The sequence below is a fragment of the Leptonychotes weddellii genome, chromosome 2, assembly GCF_054177405.1.
Source record: "Leptonychotes weddellii isolate Sample4059 chromosome 2, ASM5417740v2, whole genome shotgun sequence".
In the NCBI taxonomy this organism is placed as follows: Eukaryota; Metazoa; Chordata; class Mammalia; order Carnivora; family Phocidae; genus Leptonychotes; species Leptonychotes weddellii.
This window is the reverse complement of record NC_138370.1, coordinates 44297312-44320228: the sequence shown is the minus strand read 5'-3', so window position 1 is coordinate 44320228 and position 22917 is coordinate 44297312. Positions and strand designations below refer to the sequence as shown.

The following is a 22917-nucleotide window of genomic DNA, read 5'->3' as shown; positions in this document are numbered from 1 at the left end:
CGGGAGGGGACAGTCCTACTAGAGGCGTGACTAAGAATTCACGTACACTCTGTCTCATTGGGACCTTCCAAAGCTTTGAGGTAGTATGAACCCCATTTCATGGATGAGGAACTTGAGGCCTAGAGGATTAAATCAATTACCCAAGGTGGTAGAATTAGTAAGTGGTGGGACTGGGCTGTCAACCCCCGTCCCCCAACACTCAGCCCTGCCCCATCCCTAACCTGCTCTATCTCTTTCTCCCGCTACCGATTCCTACCCTCAGCTACGCGCAGCTCAGGTTGACATGAGTGGGGAGAAAGGTCACACATCCCACTTTCTCTTCTGCCTGAGCCAACTGTTCCCTCCAAACCCCAGTGTGGGCACAGTCCTGCCCCTTGGGTTAGCTGCAGGCATCGCTGGACATTGCTAGGCAGGCTGAGTTCAGGCTAGAACCACCCCCGCCCTCCATGCCCAGCTCCTGAGGACGGACAGGCCCTGCCCAGACACAGGGAAACTCTAAGGGCCCTTCAATCCCTGGAGAGCTCAGCATACCCAGACAGAGTATGAAGGTGAAGTGACTTGCCTAAGCACAGAGCACACCATGAAACTTCTTAGGAAGTCCTTGCTAAACCATTAGGCTTTGGAACTTGTAATGCAGAGCAAAATAGAAAGCCCATCATCAAAACAAATTCCCATTTGAGCTGGACTTTGTTGATTCTGCTTATTTGAAGTTGAAGCCAATTATCCTGTGGATTTGGATAGTTCTAAATCTGCCTTGTGTAGGGGCTGAGACACATCCTCGTCGGGAGACGCTTTGGTGGGCCGAACCCCACAGGGGGACGATGTACACCCCAGCGCCCCTAGCTGTGAAGTGGCACCCTGAGTTTCAGTCAGCTGTGAAATGTTCCCTGCTTTTATAGCCAGAACACCCGCCTGAACTGCATTCTACTTTGATGTCTGCAAATTGCGTTAAAGGCCACTCTGTGTCCGCTTTCTACCCCCTAATCCCCAGTGCCATGGCCTTTGGCCAGAAAAGTGCTGTGGTCACATGCAGCGGAGGGCTGGGGCGGCAACGGGCTGCCTCAGCCCCCTCCCAGGCGTCTCTGCCTCCTCGGGCTCTCCCTGGAGGAGGGCCCCTGCTTCAGACTCTGCATTTCCCATGGCCCCTTCCCCCTTCCCCCCCCTCCGCACTCCTCCCCCTCATGGGACTTGAGGATTCTCAGGCACCTTTTTCCCTGCCTGTCAGAGCAGAGCAGCCCTTTCCCAGGGCCTCGCAGCCTTGGAGGGGACACTGTGGCCTCGACCCTGGGCGGCCCAGCAGACCCCTCCCTGCAGCAGCCCTGCGCTTTCTCCTCTCCTTTCAGTGAGGCAGTAAATTAGATCTGCAGGTCCAAGGAGCCGAGGAGCCGGGGCCTTTCCCGGCAGCAACAGGGAGCACAACTCTTTCTTGGTGATTTTCTGGGCAACTTCTTTCACTGGACAAAATGATAGGAAAGGTTTCCACGTTCCCAGCCCTGTGTGTGGCAGGAGGCCTGTGCATCTGCTCTGAGCAGCCCGGAGCAGAGCCCATCAATTATTCAGCACGGGCCGAGCACTTTGAATGTGCAAAGGTCTGAACAAGGGTTTTTAATAGAATCTTGCCTCACAATATCCCAGTGGGATGAAGCAAGGTTTCCAGGTATTCTAGACAGTAAAAGCTCAGCTTGGAGTCAGAAGAGGAATCTGAGCCCAGACAACCCCACTAATGAAGTTGTGTGACCCCAGGCGAGTCTCGAGACGTCTTTGGTTTGCGGTTTGTCTGTGGTTGAAATCTCAGGAAGGCCTCTCCAGCCCAGACCATAGTGTGTGGGGAAAAACTCGTGAACTTTTGCGTGCAGGGTGATTTCAAAATCATTGTGATTGTTCTTGCTATTCCAGGTATGGAAACAGAAGCTCTGAATGATAAGTGAAGGTAACAACCATTAGCACTGGACGCTGGAAACCGAGCTTCACCGGGAGACACCCCCGGGGGGAGTGTGGGTAAGTGGGTTCCTCTGCCCCCCTACTCTCATGGGTGCAGCTCGGGGACATTGTGACCACCCACCAGCTGCTGTGGTCTAGACTCTGCGCATGTCAAGGTGGAAGGAAGTGCAGAGACCACTGCACCCACATTGCACATTTTGCAGGGGAGAAGCAGAAGCCCTGAGAGGGGAAGTGAGTCGCCTCGGTCGCTCGGGATGGGACAGGGTCCCTGGAGCTGACTCTCAGGCCAGGGGCTCTTTTGTCGCCCACTCTGGGCTGGGTCTATCGAAAATGACTGTCTCATTCCCATCTACCAGCAGCAGGGCTTGGACCCTGGCTGGGAGGCTGCCTGGGGGTGCCTGGAGCAGGAAAGTCCAGGGGAGTGAGGAACCCAGCCCAGTGAGCCTCCCTGCACCTCCCGGGATCCCAGACTGGGCCTCACCCCCATCAGCTCATCCTCCCACGCCGGCAGCCTCAGGTCTGGGCATCCCAGCTGCCCCTGGGACCGGCCTGGGAGCCACCAGGCCCCCAACAGCAACACCATGGTCAAAAGAAATGAGCTCTGTCTCCCATGCCAGGCCCGTCACTCACATTCCAGGAAGTCATGTGACTTGTCCAGGAGGGTATCGCAGTCATGAACGGCAGAACTGTCCTGAGGCTTGGGTTCCCTTACTTGCCAGGCCCTGCCCTGGAAGGCAGGCTCTAGCCCAGGAGAGAGACCCTCATGCTGCAGCAGTCTGGCTTCCCAGTGTCAACTGGGCGGGGCGGGGGGGACACTTCAGTCTAGCTGCTTGGGTCTCATCCTCCTCGACTGCCCAGATCAGTTTTATAGGAAAATGAAGCATTGCCATAAGACTATTTAAATGGCATTATTTGCCCCTGGGATTCCTAAGAACCTGGGCTTTAAAACACTGAAACACTCTAAAGCGCGTATCCTGTTAATTTCTACAAATGAAGCCATTTGGGGGCGTGGCCACAATGGAGGAGTTGGGAGAACTTGGGCTCAAATGGTGGTTTCTTCACTCACCTGTATATGACCTGTCAGGCAGGGAGAATACTATTCCTATCTCAGGGCCAGTTCAAGGGTTCAACTAGATGTTTGCACAGTGCTTGGCCCATTGTAGCCACTAGAAAATGTTTCTCTTCCCCTCTTCCTCTTGATTCTAGGATTTTGTATTTTTATTCCTGTATTCAGTCAGAGAGGAAATGGCCATTTATATATTTCTTTTATTTTTACCGAAAATATGTGTTAAAATTGAACTGGTGATGTATTCAGTCAGAGAGGAAACGGTCATTTATATATTTCTTTTATTTTTACCGAAAATGTATGTTGAAATTGAACTGGTGATGTACTCAGTCAGAGAGGAAATGGCCATTTATATATTCCTTTATTTATACCGAAAATATGTGTTAAAATTGAACTGGTGATAGCAAACAAGTAGCTATAAGAAGTATGGGGAAGGATCGGAATCAGACTGTTCCTAGACAGATCCCACAGTTAGTACAGAGAGGTGGCTTGGGCCCCTCTTGATGACAGGGGACAGAAGTCCAGCTTAAATTAGCCCAAGCAAAGGAGAGAATGTATTAGTGCATAGAAGTGGGGAGTTTCTGTCTTTGGGCACTGTTGGATCCAATGGCTCTGAAGATGTTGACTGTCTCTATCTCTGCCTCTCTTTTGGTTCTCCTTCCTAAAGGCTTATTCCTTCTCAATGTAAATGAGTTTTCTCCATGAGGCTGAGAAAGATGCATCCTGGAATTCCAGGCTGAAAAGCCACCTTGTTTCTTCAGATGCCTATATTTAAATCCCATGAAAATATTCAGACTGGACTTGCCTGGCTGTGCACACATCCATTGGACCAGTTACTCTTGCCAGAGTAAGGGCTAAAACAAATGTTTAAGTCTGGGTCACGTGAGCATCCCTGGGGGTGGGGGTGATGGGCAGGGAGCTCAGATTCACAGTCCCTTCTGAACACTGAAATGACACTGGGATAGGCCTCACAGAAGGGATGCTGAAGACATCTGTCCAGCTAACAGGTACATCAGAAATGTAACTAATGCGATCCAAGCTGAGAGAAATGGCCAATACCTAGACTAGTTGGTGCAGAAAAGCCCTAAAAAAAATTTGTTAGGGGAAGAAGCAATCAGTTCCATTTGGAAAGAACATAGAAGGCTGTAGAATGAGGTGGTGTTTGAAGTATGCTCCAAGATTTGGTCATATTCAAACATGAGGTTATGGAGGAAAGATAAAACATCAAGTGAGGCCAGCCCCCCCAAGCCACCCCACTTCCCAGCTCAGACTCATTCTGACCTTGAAAGTCTTACCTATGAACTTGCAGGAGGTCTTCTGCTGGGCAGATTTGGAGGTAGAACTACTCCAGCTGGAATGTGTTCACACATAATTCACAGCATCACCATGCTCAGCATTTATTGAGCATCTACTATTTGTAGAGCCTTGCGTTCAGGACGCAAGAGAAAGCAATGCTCTTCCTATTGAGGAGCTAGACGTCTGGTCAGGGAGGCAGGACACTCCCTGAGGAGTGTCGAACAGGCAAATGTGCGGTGAGCATGATGGAGGCCAGTCCCTGGGGAATTCAAAGACTGACCTGGTAGGCAAGGCATCCTTGAGGACTTTTGAGTGGAAGCAACCCCTTAGCTGAGCTTGAAAGCAGAGCTTTAGTCTTTGTGAGGAGCAGGGAGGTCCCAGACAGGCCATTCATCCATTCAACAAGGTTACTGAGCACCTACTGTGTTCTGAGTACTAGGGTCACAGGAATGAGCAAGAGAAGCAAGAGAACATCACTGCCCTCACGGAGCTTACATTCTAGGGGGTGAAACACACCATAAACAAGTAAACAAATAACATATAACATCATAGTTGTATGGTGAGTGATAGCAGCTACGGAGTAAAATGAAGGAGGGTATCTCGGTACGATGGTCTCCGTGTGGAGGGGACATCTGAGCAGACATGCGTGAAGTGGGTGCCTGCAATCAGGCAGAGGTCAGCCGACTGGGCCGAGGCTTGAGGGCAGGCAGTGGCACCTCGGACTCTTAGACGAAATGGCTGGATTCTCACAGTGACTTGCTGCCAGGAGGAGTCAGCCAGGCAGCAGAGATGACTTCCAGGAAGTGGGAAATGAAGGGTTCTTCTAGGGGGGCAGCATGCAGCCCCTGCAGGTGGGCTGTCCCCTGAGGTCTGTAGATCTTGGCGGGGGGCATTTGAGGAAGATCCCACCGACATGCACAACCCTGGTACCGTCCCCCTTCCCTTACTATCGTCCCCCACCACACACCAAGAGCACACATGCAACAGTGTAACCCACCACACACACACACAAACACACACACACTGTCCCAGCGCAGTTCACCCACACCAGGGTCCAGTCTCTGCAAGATGTCATTCCCCCATCTCAGGAGCTCCCTCCCAACACCGGCTCAGACCAAGACATGGAATAAAGATGAGCTATGTAGGGCCAGACCAGCGGGTGTCCCCTCCTGCTTCGGTCACCATAGCAACCTCTGACAGGAGAGAAAACCCACTTTCTGGCAGCTCCTCGAAGCTCCCTGGCTCCTTTGGGCAGCCCTGTAGGGCGCAGGGCTGTGTCCCCCCGCCTGCACTAGAAATTCACAGCCTGCATGGGCCACCACCGGAGGTCAGGCCTGAGTCACCCCCCCCCCAACCCACCCCGGCTCTCCATTTAAGATAAGCATTGTGGGTTTATGATTAAACCTGGCTGGAAAAGCCACCTTGTCAAAGCTCCGCCTCCACGCCCCAGACCTATTGACCCCTCACCCACCTGGGGGAAAAAAAAAATTAGTTGCTTTAGAAAAGGAAAGAAAAAAATTCAGGTGTGAGTTGTGGCTTGAGCTGCCCTGAATTTAAGTTTATAAGAAGCATGATAGTCCTCCAAGCCCTTTCCCCTCACTCTCTCTTCTCATCCTTGCTCTATCTCTTCAGGATGGACACTGCAACAACCCCACTTTCAAAACGGGGGGGCCCTGTGATTCTCAGCTGGAGGGGGCCCCACCCGCCTCTCAGGGGCATGTGGAAATGTGGGGAGGGGAGAGTGTTTTGGATGGCATGCTGTTTTAGGATACTGCTGAACCCTCAGGGATGGATTCTGTCTCCCCAGATGAATTATACATCCCCCTCTCCTTTCAGTTGGGGCTCTTGGTCTAAGCACCAGAAAACAGTGTTGCTGTAAGGAGTTCACAGAATTGGCAGAAGGTAGAGACCTAAAGGAGAAAACAGGCAGAACCAAGGAAGCTCCAGAAAACAAAGAGTGGGAGGCAAGGCCCTGTGAATTAAATGGTTTGTCTGAGACCGACTACGTGGGGTGCTAGGTTTTTACTCACACAATACCCCCCAAAACACTCTGACAACAGATGTGTGATTTTTCCACACCAAACAGCCCTCTGGTTCTCTGCAGACGCCAAGTGCGTGTCCTGTGATCTCCCTCAATTTTGACACCATCGAGCTAAAGTCAGTGTCAGACCCCGCAAGTGAAGGGGTCAGTCCCGCAGACTGTCCCCGCTTCCCACGCCAACTACAGGTCCCGGATTGTCGCTGGTACCTCTGATCTACTGGCTATACATTGGGAATTGACCCCAACCCCCTCCTCTGATTCACTAGTTTGCTAGAATGGCTCACAAAACTCAGGAAGCATTTACTTTCATTCACCTGCCAATGAAGGGGTACATAGGGCAAGGTAGGAGGAAGGGGTGCAGAACTCACATGCCCTCTCCAGGTGCTCCACCCTCCCAGAATTTCTATGCGTGCACCAACCCAGAAGCTCTCTGAACCCCTTCGGGCAGGGTTTTTGTGGAGGCTCATTACATAGGTGCGATTGATTAAATCATTAGCTATTTGCGATCGACTCAATCTCCAGCCCCTCTCCCCCCACCTCCCAGGGCAGGGGCGGGGCTGCAAGTTCCAACCTTCTCATCACAGAGTGGGCTTTCCGTGAGTCCCCTCATTAACATAAACTCAGGTGCGGTTGAAAGGGGCTTGTTATGAATAGTAAGACAGTCCTTTCACCTCTCTGGCTCTAGAGCTATTTCAAGAACTAGGGACAAAACCCAGACATTGCATCAAGAAATATTCTTACTGCTCTCATCACTTAGGACATTCCAAGGGTTACAGGAGCTCTGTCTCAGAAACTGGGGATGGAAACCAAATCTATATTTCTTATTACATATCACGTCCTCCAACAGCCCTTTAACAGGGATGATCTGGCTAAGATAATGCCATCTCCCCTGCACTTCACATCTGCCTCCAAGGCTCATGTGGCCACAAATGAATCCTAACCATTTCTGCTTCTGGGCCTCATGCACACCACATTCTTTTTTTTTTAAGATTTTATTTATTTATTTGACAGATCACAAGCAGGGGGAGCGGCAGGCAGAGGGAGAGGGAAAAACAGGGGCTCGATCCCAGGACCCCGGGATCATGACCTGAGCCGGAGGCAGACGCTTAAACAACTGAGCCACCCTGGCGCCTCACACCCCACATTCTGAGGCCTGGGCCTGAGCATCTGACTGGTCAAGCTCAAGTTGCATGCTCTCACCTGGGTGTCAGGGCGTGGGACAGGAAGGAGGGAGGATCTGATCCTCTCTGCTCAGAGGAGAGGCACCCATCCTGCTGTCCAGCACTAGATGAAGAGCCCCCTGAAAGCAGTGTATGGTAAACAAACAAGACAAATGCCAACAAATATCCACTGTGTTATTTTATATTCTCTGTCCAACACAGGCTTATGTTGGTTATAAACGTCAGAAACACAGTTTCTCCCTGTGGTGACCAAGATGGCCCCCGGGAGCCCCAGGTCAGCATGGAACATGGCTGGTTTCTGGATAATTCTGGTACAGAAACCTAGGAGGACTCTGATTGGCCCAGCTGGGGTCATGTGACCATCTACTCAGGACGGAGAAGGCATGCCCGTCTTGAAAGGGTTTCAGGGTTCTTGTCTCACTGAGTCGAAGAATGAGTGTCGCAGACACAAAAGGGTGAAGTGAAGTGAAAGTTTATTCAGTGAAGGTGAGAACAGAGAGGAAAGAAAAAAGGCTCCCTCGAGTGAGAGGGGACCTGAATAGGGACCCCTGAAGGCTTTATGGTCTGTCTCTTATAGAACACTGGCCAGGGACTTGAATCTTCTTGATGTCACCCCTGATAGCGCTCTGATTACTTCTCCTTTGACTATCTCGGCTCTGCTGTTTAAGACAAACGAGGTGGTGTGGTTCTGTTCCCTTATCTCTGGTTCTGTTACTCCTCAGCATTTCTGGGATTTTTGGTGAGCCTGATCACCTAGCCCCCTACCTATCTCTCCCTACCTAGCCCCACCTGTTCCTTACTCAACAGGAAGCACACAGACAAATGCTCTTTCCGGAAGAGAGAAAGGACACGGGGTGGAAAGTACCTCATGATGCTGGACACAGAGGAGGTCCTCCAGCTGTACCTGTGATGCTGGATGGCCTGGAGTGCCAGCTCCCCGTCCTGGCACTTGAAACAGGACAAGGCTATTCCTGTCTTCCTAGGGCCTGACAGCCTGTGTCTGGGACTCTGAGGTCAGGGCAGGTCTCGTGAGGACAGGTGGTGAGGGGACCAGGTCCGCTCTGCTTCTGTGAGCCTGTCCAGACCGGCTCAGACTGGAGCGAGCACAGTCCACGGTGCATGGGGTGGGGGCCCAGGGGGGAATCTGTTCTATTTGCTCGTTCATTCTACAGACGTTTAGAGAGAGCAGCACGGTGCTAAGTGCTGCGTGTTCTCACCCTCGTGAAGCTCGGAGTCTGGTAAAGGGAGCATCAGGAAAGTTCCTTGTAGCAGTGCTGTGGCTTGAGAGGGCCGGTAAGCCCAGGGGTTGACGAGCCAGCCCGGAGCTGGACTGCAGAGGTGAGATCCCCGCTTTCCCATTCATTAGTTCTGCTACTCAGCCTCTCTGTGTCTCTCAGTCTCCTGATCTGTGTAATGGATACAGCGCTACTTGCCTTGTAGGGTTGTTGGGAGGACTCATGTGTTGGTACATGTAACGCTGCTCGAACAATGCCTGGTGTGGTCTGCTCTGAGTAAACATTAGCTAATATTGTTGTGATGAGATAATTGTTTCTCTGACGTGCTCTCCTTGCATCCCAGGCACACGCAGCTGGGGCGAGTCAAGGAACACTTCCTGAAAAAGAAACCACCTGGGAAATGAGGGGTAGAGGGAGGGAAGGGTGTTCCAGGTGGAGGGAACAGCTTGTGCAAAGCCCCGAGGCGCTGAGAGAGGGTGCTGCTCCATGGGACAGGAGTGGTGGGGAAATTGCATACTGTGGAGAAGAAATGAAACAGTTCTAGCGAGGAACCCCAGACGGTGGGGGGAGCAGGCACGAGCCTGGGGATCCAAACAGGGCGAGGGTGGCTTTCGAGTGTCTTAGAACGTAGAGCAATAGGGAGTGAGTGCAGTCAGGGAACGGGCTCATCTTCATGCTACCTTCACCCTGAGAGAGACAGAGACAGGGAGAGACAGACAGAATGGGTTAGCAGCCCCTGCACGCTCCCCTGCCCATGGAGCCCATCTAGGAAGTGGGTTTGAAAGTGGTCCAAGTGAACAGACTAGGTCGTGATGACACAGGGCATAATTGGCCGGATGACTGAGCTGCACCCACTGGCTCCTCCAGCGGCCCGGGAGTTAGCTCATGGCTGGCACAGTCTCCTTCGCCGAAGCCACCCTGGGCTGGAGTGAGCCAGGAGCGTGTTCGGGCAGCAGTCCTCCCAGGCAGTGCAGGTCCCCGGGCGCTGGCTTGTCTCTACCACAATAAGGTGGATGCGCCCCTGAGGCTTGTCTTCTGTTGCGGGAAATTTCGTGTCCCCCAGCAGCTGGGTGGCCCGCCTGGCAGAGCACGCCCGGGCCTGGTGGGATTAGGGTCTGACCTTGTTTTTCTGGGCGCCTGGTTCTGCCAGCATCCTTTGGCTTTCCTCCCCAGGCTGTCTGCCTTTGCAAGGCTCAGAGGGAGAGAAAATGTGTTCCCCAGCAGCAGGAAGGACTTAGGTTAGATATAAAGCAAGCCCCTTCGCCCAGGTGTTGAAGGGCTCTTCCTCCCAGTGCCTGTGCTCCCAAATCCCTGGTTTGTGCAGAGGAAAGGGAAGTCCCTACTGCCCTTTCAGACCAGAGAGCCGTCCAGGGCTGGCTTCTGCTCCCTGCACCCAGCTGAGTGCCCACTAAGTGCCCACATCCCTGTGGTGACCTGAGTCGTGACATTCCAGCTCAGCTCCTGGCAGCCTAGCTGGAGGGCAGGGGAAGCAACTCCACAGGGGCTCTCGGGCACCAGGGCATCCAGAGGGCCAGTGATCCCTGGGACACCACCTAAGGACCAGGAGAATGGAGAACGGATCCTGTTTCAGCAAATCCGCACCACCTGCATGTGCTGGGGGCCGTGGGAAGCAGTCTAGGGCTCCGTCCCTGCCTGCTACAGGTGACCACACACCTCAAGTGGCGAGTCCCTGACTCAGGGTGCTCCACACCCCACACATGCCTTGATGCTAATAATAATCCTCAGGTGGGTACAGATCTTCAAAGGTTGTGGAGAGCTTTCATGCACCAGATTCCAGCTGATCCTCCCAGCATCCTCATGAGGCGGGTTGGGGTAGGAAGCCCCCTTGTACAGAGGAGGAAACGGAGGCCAAGAGGAGAGAGCTGAGCCCCAGCACTGGGTTTCTGGGGAGCACATCTGGGGCCAGAGCTGAGGCATTCAGCCCCCCTGCCTTTGCTCTTACCATGTGGATAACACACTGTCAAAGCTGGTGACTCCCGGGGCCCTGAGCTGTGGACAGGGGTGTTTAGAATAGGAGCAGGGAGGGAAGGGAGTGGGGCTATGGAGAATGGTGTTTTCCTAAGCTGGGCTTTTCTTTTCCTTCCTGTGGCAGACCTGCTAGTCACCGCTGCATGATGCGACTCTGAGGGGGAGACCTGAACATCTGGGGGGAGGTGGGGCCGATCGACGTCATCTCAGTCAGCTTCGAGGGAAGGATGCAGGGTGCAGGGAGTGGCTCAGGCCACCAAGCAGGTCTGGGACGAACGGGGTGACTGGTCAGTGCAGCGCAGAGTAGTTTATCTGGTCACATGACTGATGTAGCACTGATAGGTTTCACCATCTTAAGAATAATAGTTTTAAAGTATAACTTTGTCTAGGGCTTACCGTAGAGCAGGCACCATGGGAAGGGCTCGATATTTGTTACTTCAATCCTTGAAATGGTTCATGAAGCTGATATTATTACCATCAGGGCCGGCTTCATAAGCAAGGGACCTGGGCAGCCCCACTGGGCCCCATGCCTGCATAAATGCTCTGCAGTTGCCATCTTGAAATTCTTAATACTTTTCCACAAGGAGCTCTGCATTTTCATTTTGCGCCAAGCCCAGCAAATTATGTAGACGATCCTGGTTATCCCCTCTTCTTAGAAGAGGACACAGAGGCACAGAGTGGTCGAGAAGGGACATGTCCAAGATCACAGAACGGGGTGCCCTTGCGGGGGGCTGTCTAACCTCTGGAGTAGACAGAGGCCAGCCAGAGTCCAAAGACTGTACCCAAATCCGGCTGCCAGCACCTGTCTGTGGTCAGGGGTGACTCACTTCACCCCTCCCCACCTCGATTTTCTCATTTGTGAAACGGGGCAATCCCACCTGCTCCTCGGGGCCACTGGGAGGCTTGAGAGAGAGGATGCATACACGGGTTCTTTCACACACTCCCTAAGCTCAGCAGATCAAAGGATCCTCATTAGCTGACTCACAGTGCATTGGCGCTCCTGTTAATGCCTCCACGTCTTTCTGACACCGTCTTCACAGGTCTTCTCTGGATTGCTTTAGAAACCGCCAATTAAAATAACTCCCCCTACGCTTGGAGGCAGCCTCATAAAGTCATGGAGTCATAGCTCTTTCCCACTCCAAAGGGAAGACCCTTCCCTAACAGGTTCTCCCTCCAGCCACAGCTGCCCCTGCCTTCTGCAGTGAAGTGTGCAGCTCAGGGAGAGAACAGTCCGTGTCATCTGCTCACACAGCTGCGGTGTGGAGGGAGCACTACTTACAGTTTGTCTGCAATGAGATCCTCTCCACAAAGCTTCACTGGAAACCATCAGAGCTCCCCTGCCTGGGCGGGGGGGCGGGGGGGAAGAATCCTGTAAGGTAGAGCCACCCCGAGGCACATTCAAAACATTCTGGCACCTCAGCAAAGAGGCCTCCGGCGCCTGGGAGGGGCTGCTAATAGGTCTTTAGATTCTGAGAGATTCTAAAGAAGCCTGTGTGACCTTGAAACTGCACAGGAAGCCCCTCCTGAGAACACCCAGCATTTGCAAGCATGCTACACCTGCAGAAAGTGTGTACGAACCTTAGTTCTGCCAATCCCCCAAACCTAGGAGATTGGTATTATCACCCCCATTTTATAGGCAAGGAAACTGAGGCTCAGCAAGCCTGACAGCACCTACAGTTCGGCCATCTGATCCCTAGTCTAGTGTTTCTAGCTCAAGACCAGTGGTTCCCAGCCCTGGCCGCTCACTCATATCCCCTGGGGAGCTTTAAAAACATGCTGATGGCCGAGTGCCGCCCCAGATTAATTGAATCAGAACCCCTGGGAGTGGAGCCTGAAAATTCATTTTTGTGGAAGTTCCTCTGAGGATTCCCATCTGGGTGGCTAGAGGTGAGAACTAGGTTTCTCTGCCATTAGTTGGGATAGAATATTCCTCCTCATTCCTCAGGGATGCCCCCAAATGGGCCAGGCTCAGAGCATGGGGAGGACAGCCAGACTTCCTTTGGTCAGATTGAGTTGCAGGCGGGGATTATAGAAACAGTCCAAAAAAACAGCAAGCTCTGTTCTTCTTCTTCTTCTTCTTCTTTTTTAAGATTTTATTTATTTGAGAGAGAGAGAGAGAGAGCGAGCACAAATGGGGTGAGGGGCAGAGGGAGAAGCAGACTCCCTGCTGAGCAGGGAGCCCAACATGGGGCTCGATCCCAGGACACCCTGACCTGAAGGCAGACACCTAAATGACGGAGCCACCCAGGTGCCCCCAAATTTTATTTATTTGAAAGACAGAGAAAGGAGAGGAAGAGAGCATGAGCAGGGGCAGAGGGAGAGAAAGAGGAGTAGACTCCCCACTGAGCAGGGAGCCTGATGCAGGACTCAATCCCAGGACCCTGGGGTCATGACCTGAACCGAAGGCAGACGCTTAACCGACTGAGCCACCCAGTCTGTTCTTCTTGAACATCTCCATTGCTGGGTGGGAGAAAAGCCCCAGAGCTTCCCTGGGGGGCTGAGTCTATGTTTTTATTTTTCCCCTGCCCAACTCTCTGCCTCTTCCTATGTCTGTCCACCAACACCCTGTGCCCAGTTCCCATCACCCAAACAAGTAATCAGAACTCTTAGTTTTAGTTTTTCTCCTTGCAGAGATCTTTTCAGGCTCATAGAAGTCAATAAAAATCTGTCCCTTCTCCTCCTTTTCCACACCAACAGTGTACTCTCCAGACTATGAATGTCTTGTTTGTTTTTTTCGTGTTAGCTTTATCTTGGACATTATTCCACATGAATTCATTCTTTTTCTGCATGCCCTCAGCACATGTGTTTAAAAGATCACCCTGAGAACCAAGGACTTCTCTCCTTGGTTCAAGTCAAATGTCCTGGACCCCGTGGGCGCAGGGATGAGGCTGGGAGGCTGGGGTCTTTCACTCAGACTCGGAGTTCCTTCTCTACCCTGTGCTCAGACCACCTCCCCAGAGATGGGAAGGCCAAATCCAATGAGAGCCATGCCCTTGTCCATGAGGCGCTGCAGTGCGGGCATTTTAGGTAAATGTGGGAACCATCTTTCTAGAACGGTGAGTCACAATCCTCGCTCGGTTTAACAGTCCTCCTTGAGGGAGGTCGGCTCTTCCCTCAGCCGTTACAGGTTTATTTGCTTCCTCCTTGGAAGAAGTGAGGTAAGGTGTTGTTCTTAGAGGAAGAAGCTGAGAGTGTACAGTAAGACCTGGAAGAGCCAGCGCCTGAGGACAGGGGCTGTGGGGGGCGGGGCGGGGCGGGGCCAGCTGTGTCGGCCTGGGGACCCACAGGTCACTGTCCCTCAGAGGAGAGACCTGACCCTTCAGAATCAGACAACCCAGCCTTGTCCTCGCTAATCGCCAGGAGCTCTCTGGTGAGTCATTCAACCTCGCAGAGCCTCAGGTTCCTTGCATGTAAAATGGGGACAGAAAGAAGTAACTTATAGACTTGCCTTGGGGACTGAATGTGATAATGGAGGTGGAATCATTTCATTAGACGGTGAAACACTGTACAGAGCATTGATTTATTATTAACTTCTCTGCGTTGAGTTAAGGCTTGAAATCGCCTCACTTCTCGTCCTGAGTGAGCAATCGGCAGCCGGGTCACCTAACCTCTCTGAGCCTCAGTTTCCCCTCCTGAGGAGCTCAGGAACGTTGCAGGCCTCCTGCCAGGGGAGGGATTAGAACTGACATCATTTGCATCCTTCCTGCAGGGCCTCCTCCAACCAGCCGGCAGCCTCTCACCACCTGCCCTTGCCCGTGAGGAAGGGAGCTGAGTCCTGCTTCCCCCCCTGATCCGCCCGCACCTCCAGGACTTCTTGGCAAATCTGCCCCCAAAGATTCCTGCTGACGCTTGTCTGTTCCTGCCCTTTTGTGAAACATGGCACCCACAGGACTCCGGGAAGAATCTTAAATCCTGAGCCTCCACAGCGGCTCTGGAGGGCACTCCGTGTGGCTCATCCACCGTCCCTGTCAGCTCCGGGAGCTGCTCACATCCCAACAATGCCCTCAGGAGCCCCGACCCCAGCTGGATGAGACCATTCCTGAGTGGGACCCAACCTTGCCACCCACCAAGATTCCCACACCGCCCCCCACCACCTCCCACGCCCGGCTGCCCCAGAAGACTCTAGAATGTCTGTGCCTCAGATCCAAGTAGAAGAAGTGGCAGGTGGGCAAGAAGAGACGGCAGGAGAAGCCCTGCCTCCCGACGACCACCTCCGGAGCCTGAAGGCTCTCACTGAGAAACTGAGGCTGGAGACCCGAAGGCCCTCCTACTTGGAATGGCAGGCCAGGCTGGAGGAGCCAACATGGCCCTTTCCGAGGCCAGCTGCTGAGCAGGGGGAGCGTGGGGAGGAGGAGCCCTCATCCCCGGGGAGAGAGCCCAGGCAGCATCCCCCACCTAACGGGAGTGCCAGCCAGGACACTGGGCCCCAGCCCACCGGCAAGCTGGAAGGCTTTGAAAGTATCGACGAAGCTATAGCCTGGCTCAGGAAGGAACTGGTAAGAACCCCCAGAAAAGATGCCATTCTCTCTCTCTCTCTCTATCTCTCTCTCTCTCTCTATCTCTATCTCTCTGTCTCTCCCTGTCTCCTCTGTCTTTGTCTCTCTTTATCTCTCTCTCTTTCCCCCATCTCTGTCCTTCCCAACTGCACGTCTGTCATTGTCCTATTAAATCAAGGGTGGACCTCATTACTATGTAGTTACAGGAGATCCACATGCCAGTTAGCCCCTAGTCACAGGTACTTATGGAGGAACTGTGTTTAAGGAGCTGCCCAGAGGTTGGTGTGGTTGATGGGACCTGAAAGCTTTGGGCTAGGTCTTGGAGGCTGAGTGGTAGTCTGTCCAGAAGTCAGGAGCTGGGGGACATCCGAGGGAATGAGCATGAGCAATAGGTACGCTTGGGGCTGGGGGGGCAGCAGCTTGACCTTTTCTCTGCCCAGGGGCCCAGCAGGCTCCCAGCAGGCTCCCAGCAGGGACATCTCTAGCATGTGGGAAAGGGAATGGGTGTTCAGAGCTTTGTGCCCATAGCCCAGGGGAGAATCACTGGTCCCAGGCATAGGGCTCCTCGGCAAAGTTGGGCACAATGCTAATGCTCCCCGTGATCTCAACTGCCCCTCCTCATCACCTGTGGCCCAGGTCACACCTGCCCAGCCAGGCCATTCTAGCCACAGGTGAGCCAGCAACCAACGGCCAACCGCCTTCGAGAGCCACTCATAACTCCTGTGTCAACAGGTTAGGCAGAGGCCTCCCTGGTTTGTTCTGCAAAAGCCCGAAAAACAGATCCCATTTGGGGCCTAGAATTCCTCATGGGTTGAAATAAATCATTGGGGCAGGGGGAAGGGGAGGCTCAGGGACTCAGGTGTTCTGATGCATTGGAAATCTTTTTTGGTTTTCATGTTTAAGGTTTAATGTTGAAACTACTTCCCAAAACACACCACTCCACGACGTCTGTCTTTAGTAACTGGAGTGTCAGTTGGCTTGCATAGCAAATGGGGCATCTGTGGATTCAGCCTGGGTCTCTGGACACTCCACTGCCACGGGGTGCTCTTGGGGGGTTTAAGAGGTGAGTCGAGAGGGACACGCGGTGGGCCTGGCTCTTTAAAGCTGCTCCTTAAACTCCTGAGGCTGAACTGCTTTAGTTGGTTTTCACAAAGAGAGCAAAAATATCCCCATCAACCAAGGATTCAATTACTAGGCTCTGGGTCCATTTGAAGTTTTATTGCTTCTGGGAGGGGAGGCCTTTGCTTTCGAAATAAATTAGCATTCCTCATGGGCCCCCTTTTGGGGTAGAGAGTAGAGAAGGTATTCCTTGCGTGTGAACCAGGAGGGAGTTCTCTAGAGCTTGTCCTCCTCATCCTCTAGATGAGGGAGGTGTCTCTTAACCCCCGCTGCATATTAGAGTCACCTGGGAAAACTTAAAGGGTCCCAGAACCTAGACGCACCTCAGATCAATCAAATGAATGTCAGTGGGTGGGCCCCAGGCATCAGTAGATTTTAAAGTCCTCCCCCCCCACCCCCTCTCTACCCCTGGCGCTTCCAAACACAGCCTAGCTTGAAAAGCATTGTTGTAGATCTGCAGGCTGTGCCCCTTTTCCTTGACCAGCCATTGCAAGCTAAGCCGCATGAGTGCCCGGGCCGGACTGTATGCTGAGAGAAAGCAGGTGGGCCAGGTCAAGGACAACCATGGGTAATGTAGAGAGCAATGTTCTGTAGGCAGAGAGAGAAGCGCTAATTGTCAGGACTAACTCGGCTGCCAAAGGCTGTCTGAAGTAAGTACAGGGAATGTCAGCATTAATAATGCTTTATATTTGCATGATATTTTCTTTTTTTTCATATACGGTGTAGTAGGTTTTTTCCCTAAGTTTTTATTTAAATTCCAGTTAACATACAGTGTAATATTAGTTTCAGGTGTATAATATAGTGATTCAGTACTTCCATGCATCAGCTGGTGCCCATCACAAGTGCCCTCCTTAATCCCCATCACCTATTTCACCCATCCCCCTAACCCCTCCCGTCTGGTAACCATCAGTGTGTTCTCTATAGTTGAGAGTCTGTTTCTTGGTTTGCCTCTCTCTCTCCTTTTTTCCCTTAGCTGGTTTGTTTTGTTTCTTAAATTCCACATATGGGTGAAATCATATAGTATTTATCTTTCTCTGGCTGACTTATTTCACTTAGGAGCATACTCTCTAGTTCCATTCATGTCATTACAAATGGCAAGATTACATTCTTTTTATGGCTGAATAATATTCCATTGTATATATACATTCACCAGTCAGTGGACACTTGGGCTGTTTCCATAATGTGGCTATTGTACACAGTGCTGCTGTAAACATCGGGGTGCATGTATCCCTTCAAATTAGTGTTTTTGTAGTCTTTGGGCAAATACCTAGTAGTGCAATTGCTGCATCGTAGGGTAGTTCTATTTTTAACTTTTTTTTTAAGATTGTATTTATTTATGTAAGAGAGGGAGAGCAGGGGATGGAGGGGAGTAGGGGGAGAGGGACAAGCAGACTCCTCGTTGAGCATGGAGCCCAATGTGGGGCTCAATCTCCCGACCCTGAGATCATGACCTGAGCTGAAACCAAGAGTCAGAGGCTTTAACCAACTGAGCCACTCAGGAGCCCCTCTATTTTTAACTTTTTGAGGAAACTCCATACTGTTTTCCGGAGTGGGAGCTGTGCCAGTTTATTTGCATGGTATTTACCACCCTTCCCACCATTTCTCTGTGCTACCGGGGATGGGTAATAATAGTAATAATAATAATAATAATAATACCGAGATTTGTCACTAATTGAGTGTGTGTTGTTTGCCACGCACTTCACATGCATTACTTACCTCTTTTGATTGTCACATCACTTTCCTGTCAACCCCATTTTACAGAGGAGAAAAGCGAGGCTCAGAGAGAGAGTCAAAATTTGAACTCTGGCCCATCTGGTTGCGTTGCCCATGCTCTTCTTGGCCACCATGCTATGTAGTATCTTCCAAAGGCAATGGATCTTGCTGGGTGATTCCTAAAAATGTACATTCACAAAGATGCCAGCAGTGAAGAGAATGCATGGGAGTGGGGGCCAAGGAAGAAATAAGACTGAACGAGAGTCCCAGTCCTCACACCATTATTTCTTTGTCTTACGTCAGACCTATGTGATTGCTGTCACTGTCTCCATTTTACAGATGAGTAAAGTGAGGCTCATAGAAGTCAGATGCCCTGCGTAGGGTTGTATGACTAGGAAGTGCCAGAGCCAGAGCTTGAACTCAGCCTTCACCATTGAGGGTGGAGAGCTATGGGGAGAGAAGCAGGAGAGCTGGCCCTCCCACAAAGGGCCCAGTTGGGCATGCTGAACGAGCAACGACAGGGGTGGATTTGTGCTCCAGAAATCCCTCTGGAGCACTTCTTAGAGCAGTGACTCCCAAACTAATGTGCATACAGATCACCTGGCTCTCCTGGTAAAATGAAGATTCTGATCCTGTTGGTCTGGGACGGGGGTCCATGATTCCAAATTTCCAACAAGTTCCAAGGTAATGCTATACTGCTGGTCCACGGACCACACTTTGAGAAGCAAGGACTGAAAGGCAGGCAGGACTGGGTCCAGGGAACCAACAAGGGACCTCAGAGGGAAGCCCCAGGGATCCCCAGGCCTGCACCCTGAGCTGAGCTGAGCTGCTGCCATAGCTGCCCTTTTGGCTCAGGGCTCAGTCAGTACATGGGCCTGTGGGAAGGAAGTCCCAGCATCCCCCACCGAGTTGTCCAAGAACAAGATCATCAGAGATTGTATGTCTGAGGTCAAAGCAGCTCAAATGCAGACTGGCAGGCTGGCCAACTTGAACATGCAGTTCTGCCCACTTCGCTTCCAGATTAAATAGTAACAAAGGCAACTCGTAAAATCCTTGGACTGGATGGAAAACACGGAGTTCGACATCTGCACAGCAAACGCATTCTCACATTTTTAGAATTTCAGTCAAAACACTTAACTTCATGTCATTTGTTTTCCTAATTTGTCATCTGTCAACTCACTGCAGGTGTCGTTAAAAATTAACCTGTTTTGGGGGGCCTGGGTGGCTCAGTCATTAAGTGTCTGCCTTCGGCTCAGGTCATGATCCCGGGGTCCTGGGATGGGGCCCTGCTTTGGGCTCCCTGCCCAGCGGGGAGTCTACTGCTCCCTCTCTCTCTCTCTCAAATAAATAAATCTTTAAAAAAAAAAAATTAACCTGTTTAAAGAACCCAGTGAAAGTAGTTTCAGATAACCTTTGTTTTATTTTAAGCCCAGAGTTAAGTTGTCTCTGTAGCTGGGTAGGCTCATAGGCAAATTTGTCTTTTCTCCCCATGTGGCTAAGGTAGCAGATTAAAAATCTGTAATTCAGACAATCGGGTGGCTGCTTTCCCTCCAGGAGGCCAAATCCTCAGTTTGTTGGAAGTTTTGGCTCCGGAGTAGGTTGTACCCAGTAGAGGGCAGGCCCCGGACAGCTCTGTGATTACCACAGGGCTGTCCCAGGAGCTGTTGATAAAACCAGTGAGGCCTTGGTTATCATTGTTGACCCTTTCAGAGGCAGGCCAGGCTGGGTCTGGACAGACAGGCTAGTCCACCCCCTGTCTCCTACGAGGCCAGCTCAAAGGCAGAGAGTGACTGCCTGAATCTTATTTCCAAGGCAAGAAAGGATCCTAAGAGCTCCCTTGGGGGTTCACTCTCCCTCTCTGCTCTCACCACAGGGAAAATGACAAGTCACTCCTGACATGCTCCAGGGACTTATAAGTAGGGCAGACACTTCCTCCAGTCTCATGTGTTGGAGGATACGAGGAAGGTGGAGATCCTCAAACCCTGTTGGCATTACTCCTCCAAGCTAGGAAGGCCTGACCTTTGGCTTCCCCAAGTATCCCGGGCCCCTGTCTCCATCTGGCTATGGCAGGTGGGGCTACGGCCTCTGTGTGCAGGGGACGGACCCGGAGCTCAGTCCAGTGGCCGTGGTGCATCTCTGCTTGTTCCAGACTGCTTATGGTGGCAGAAAGTCCCAGCCTCCAGCAACTTGCCTTTGGGGCGGCCTTACTAGGTGGCCAAGGGGCGGGGGCAGTCCTTCAGGAAAGAGTGAGCTAGAAAGGGCACACCCCAGATACTGTGGGACTCAGTTCTCTAGCTGAGTCTGGAATTCAGAACATTTCACAAACCTCTGTGCTTGGTCTCAGAGCTTGCAGCACAAGGGGGAAAGGGATGCTCCCTTGTCTCCTCTCTTCAACCCTGCTAAAATGTTCCCCTTGCCAATCCAAAAGATAAAGGGGAAAAATCTTCCACTTGGCCTGTGTGGTGCCAAAACTAAAAACAGAACAGTCCAGCTTCCTAAAGGGTTGTCTTTGGGGCAAGAATCCTCGGGAGTGAGCAGATACGTTTCTTTTAGTTTCGTGCAGGTGTTTAATACCCACAGAAAGCCCCCCAAAAGGTGTTTATGGTTGTTAGAAAAAGGGAAGAGGAACCTGACAAGTTTTAATAATTCTAGGGCCTGCCGTGGCAGGAGGTCATGGGCCTGAACTCAGCTGGCCCTTCTGTGGCCACAGCTTGATTTCAGCCTCTCCTGATTAAGCCTCTCTTGCCTGTGCTGCCTGGTTGGCAAGCACATGACTGGTGTGTCCCAGGCACAGCCAACAAGGCCAATGTTCCGTATTTCCACTGAATGATACAGCCAAGCGGCAGTTCAAACGCACCGAGCATCGTCTGATGACAGCCACAATGCTCCCATCTGGGGAGCATGGTATGGTCCCCAAAGCACTTTTACATACAGTATCCTGGGAGAAGGCTTAGAGGTACTTGCTACTCCCATTTTACAGAAGAGAAGACTGAAGCTCAGAAAGACACTAAGCCTGAGAGCAGAGAGGTTAAGTGACTTGCCCAAGGCCATATGCAAGGATATGGCCAAATCAGGACATAGACCCACATCTCCTAGCTCTGGATCCAGATCGCTTACCTTTTGTACTAGGTATAGGTCCTGACACTCAGTGTTCTAGTCAGTGCGGCCAGGAGTTGTCAAAAAGCCTATATTTAAAACCCTGCTGGGCTCCTGGGTGGTCAGTTGGTTGGGCATCTGCCTTGGGCTCAGGTCATGATCCCAGGATCTTGGGATCGGGTCCGGCATCGGGCTCCCTGCGGAGGGAAGAATTGCTTCTCCCTCTCCCTCTGCCCCTACCGCCACTTGTGTTCGCTTGCCCTCTCTTTCTCTATCAAATAAATAAACAACATCTTTAAAGGAAATAAATAAATAAAACCCTGCTAATTACAGATCAGGACACGGGTAAAGGGTGAGCGATGCCTCATAACCACCCTGTAGCAGGGCCTGGGACAGCTGTGGCCATTTTATGATTAGGATATGCTCAGAGCCATCCAGGGAGGTACTGGCTGAGCTGGGATTCAAGTCCCCAGTTCCTAGTCCAGCTGTTCCTTTGCCCGACTCTGAGTCTTCTCAGTGTAGCTGGGAGCTTTCAGCCTGCCCGGCATGAGCAACCTGCAGGAGGAAGGCTCCTGGCTACACACTTTAGTAACCCTTCAGTCGTTACTAAAGTATTTATAAGCAAAGGCAATAGGACAAAACATCAGTGACCTTTATTTCTGAGTGCCAGTGTTATTCTTTGGACTTCTCTGTAGCTTCTGAGGTTTCTAAAATAGGAATACATTATATATCCTTAGGAAGGGAAAAGATTTAAAAATGAAAAGCAAAAAAAAAGAGTTCCAAGCTCCTCTCTGTCTTGCCAGTGTAATTGGTACACATTCCTTACCTTGTAATCTACAGGTTTTAAAAAAGGCATAGACTCTCCTAGACTAAGGTAAGAAAATTGAGGCCTGGATCCCCAGAAATTCCTCCCTCACAGTGAGAGCTGATGAGGCGGGGACTGTTGGCCAGGGAGATGAAGCCGACTCCAAGAATCTGGTCCTGCCTCTTTCCTTCCCTTGACTGTCTTCAAGTTGAAAGGAGATGGAGGTGGGAGACAGAGGCCTGACGGGGTACCCACCGAGAATAGCTAGAGAAGGCAGCCCTGGAGCTGTAAGAGACAGGCAGGGGAGACCTTTGATCCAATCCTCCGTTCAATCAGTATAGCCAGAGTTCACCGAGTGCCTGAGTTTAGGAGCTGGGTGCAGGTGGGGGCCAGGGTGAATGGGACAGGGTTCCTGTCTTTATGGGGTTCTCCCTTTTGTGGAGGAGACAGACACAAAACACAATGACATGATGTGACAAGAGCCATACTAGAGGTATGATAAGTACAGTTCCAAACTGCTTTGGGGAGCTGAGGTGCACGCGGAGTGGTCACTGTGTACCAGGCACAGCAGACGATGAAATTAACCAAAGGGAAATACACAAATCCCTGCCTTCTTCAGCAACCAGATCCATGTCTTTAAGTGTGGTTGACATTAGGCTGCTCCTTATTTCCCATCACATTTTTCCAATAATAAGGAAAGCCCAGTTCCTCTGATGGGCACCCTCTAGGTTATAATAACTACACAATATGTTAGTGTGTAGTAACTGCTGGAAGAGGTACCCAGGGCATTTGTTAAACATACAGATCCAGGGACACCTGGGTGGCTCATTCGGTTAAGTCTCTGCCTTCGGCTCAGGTCATGATCCCAGGGTCCTGGGATCTAATCCCCATCGGGCTCCTTGCTCAGCGGGGAGCCTGCTTCTTTTTTTTTTTTTTTTT

The 22917-nt window shown here is 51.6% G+C and overlaps 1 protein-coding gene across 2 annotated transcripts in view; it reads left to right on the top strand.

Moving 5' to 3' along the window:
- The window catches only part of FAM167A (family with sequence similarity 167 member A), a 42925-nt gene that overhangs the window by 5209 nt on the left and 14799 nt on the right, over positions 1–22917 (top strand). The window contains exons 2-3 of one of the 2 annotated variants that reach the window (XM_081810749.1): positions 1897–1998; positions 14459–15245. In XM_081810749.1, the coding sequence (XP_081666875.1) occupies positions 14877–15245 (369 nt within the window). In that variant the 5' untranslated portion in view covers positions 1897–1998; positions 14459–14876. The remainder of the gene's footprint in view (positions 1–1896; positions 1999–14458; positions 15246–22917) is intronic. The other variant, XM_081810752.1, reaches the window with a different exon arrangement.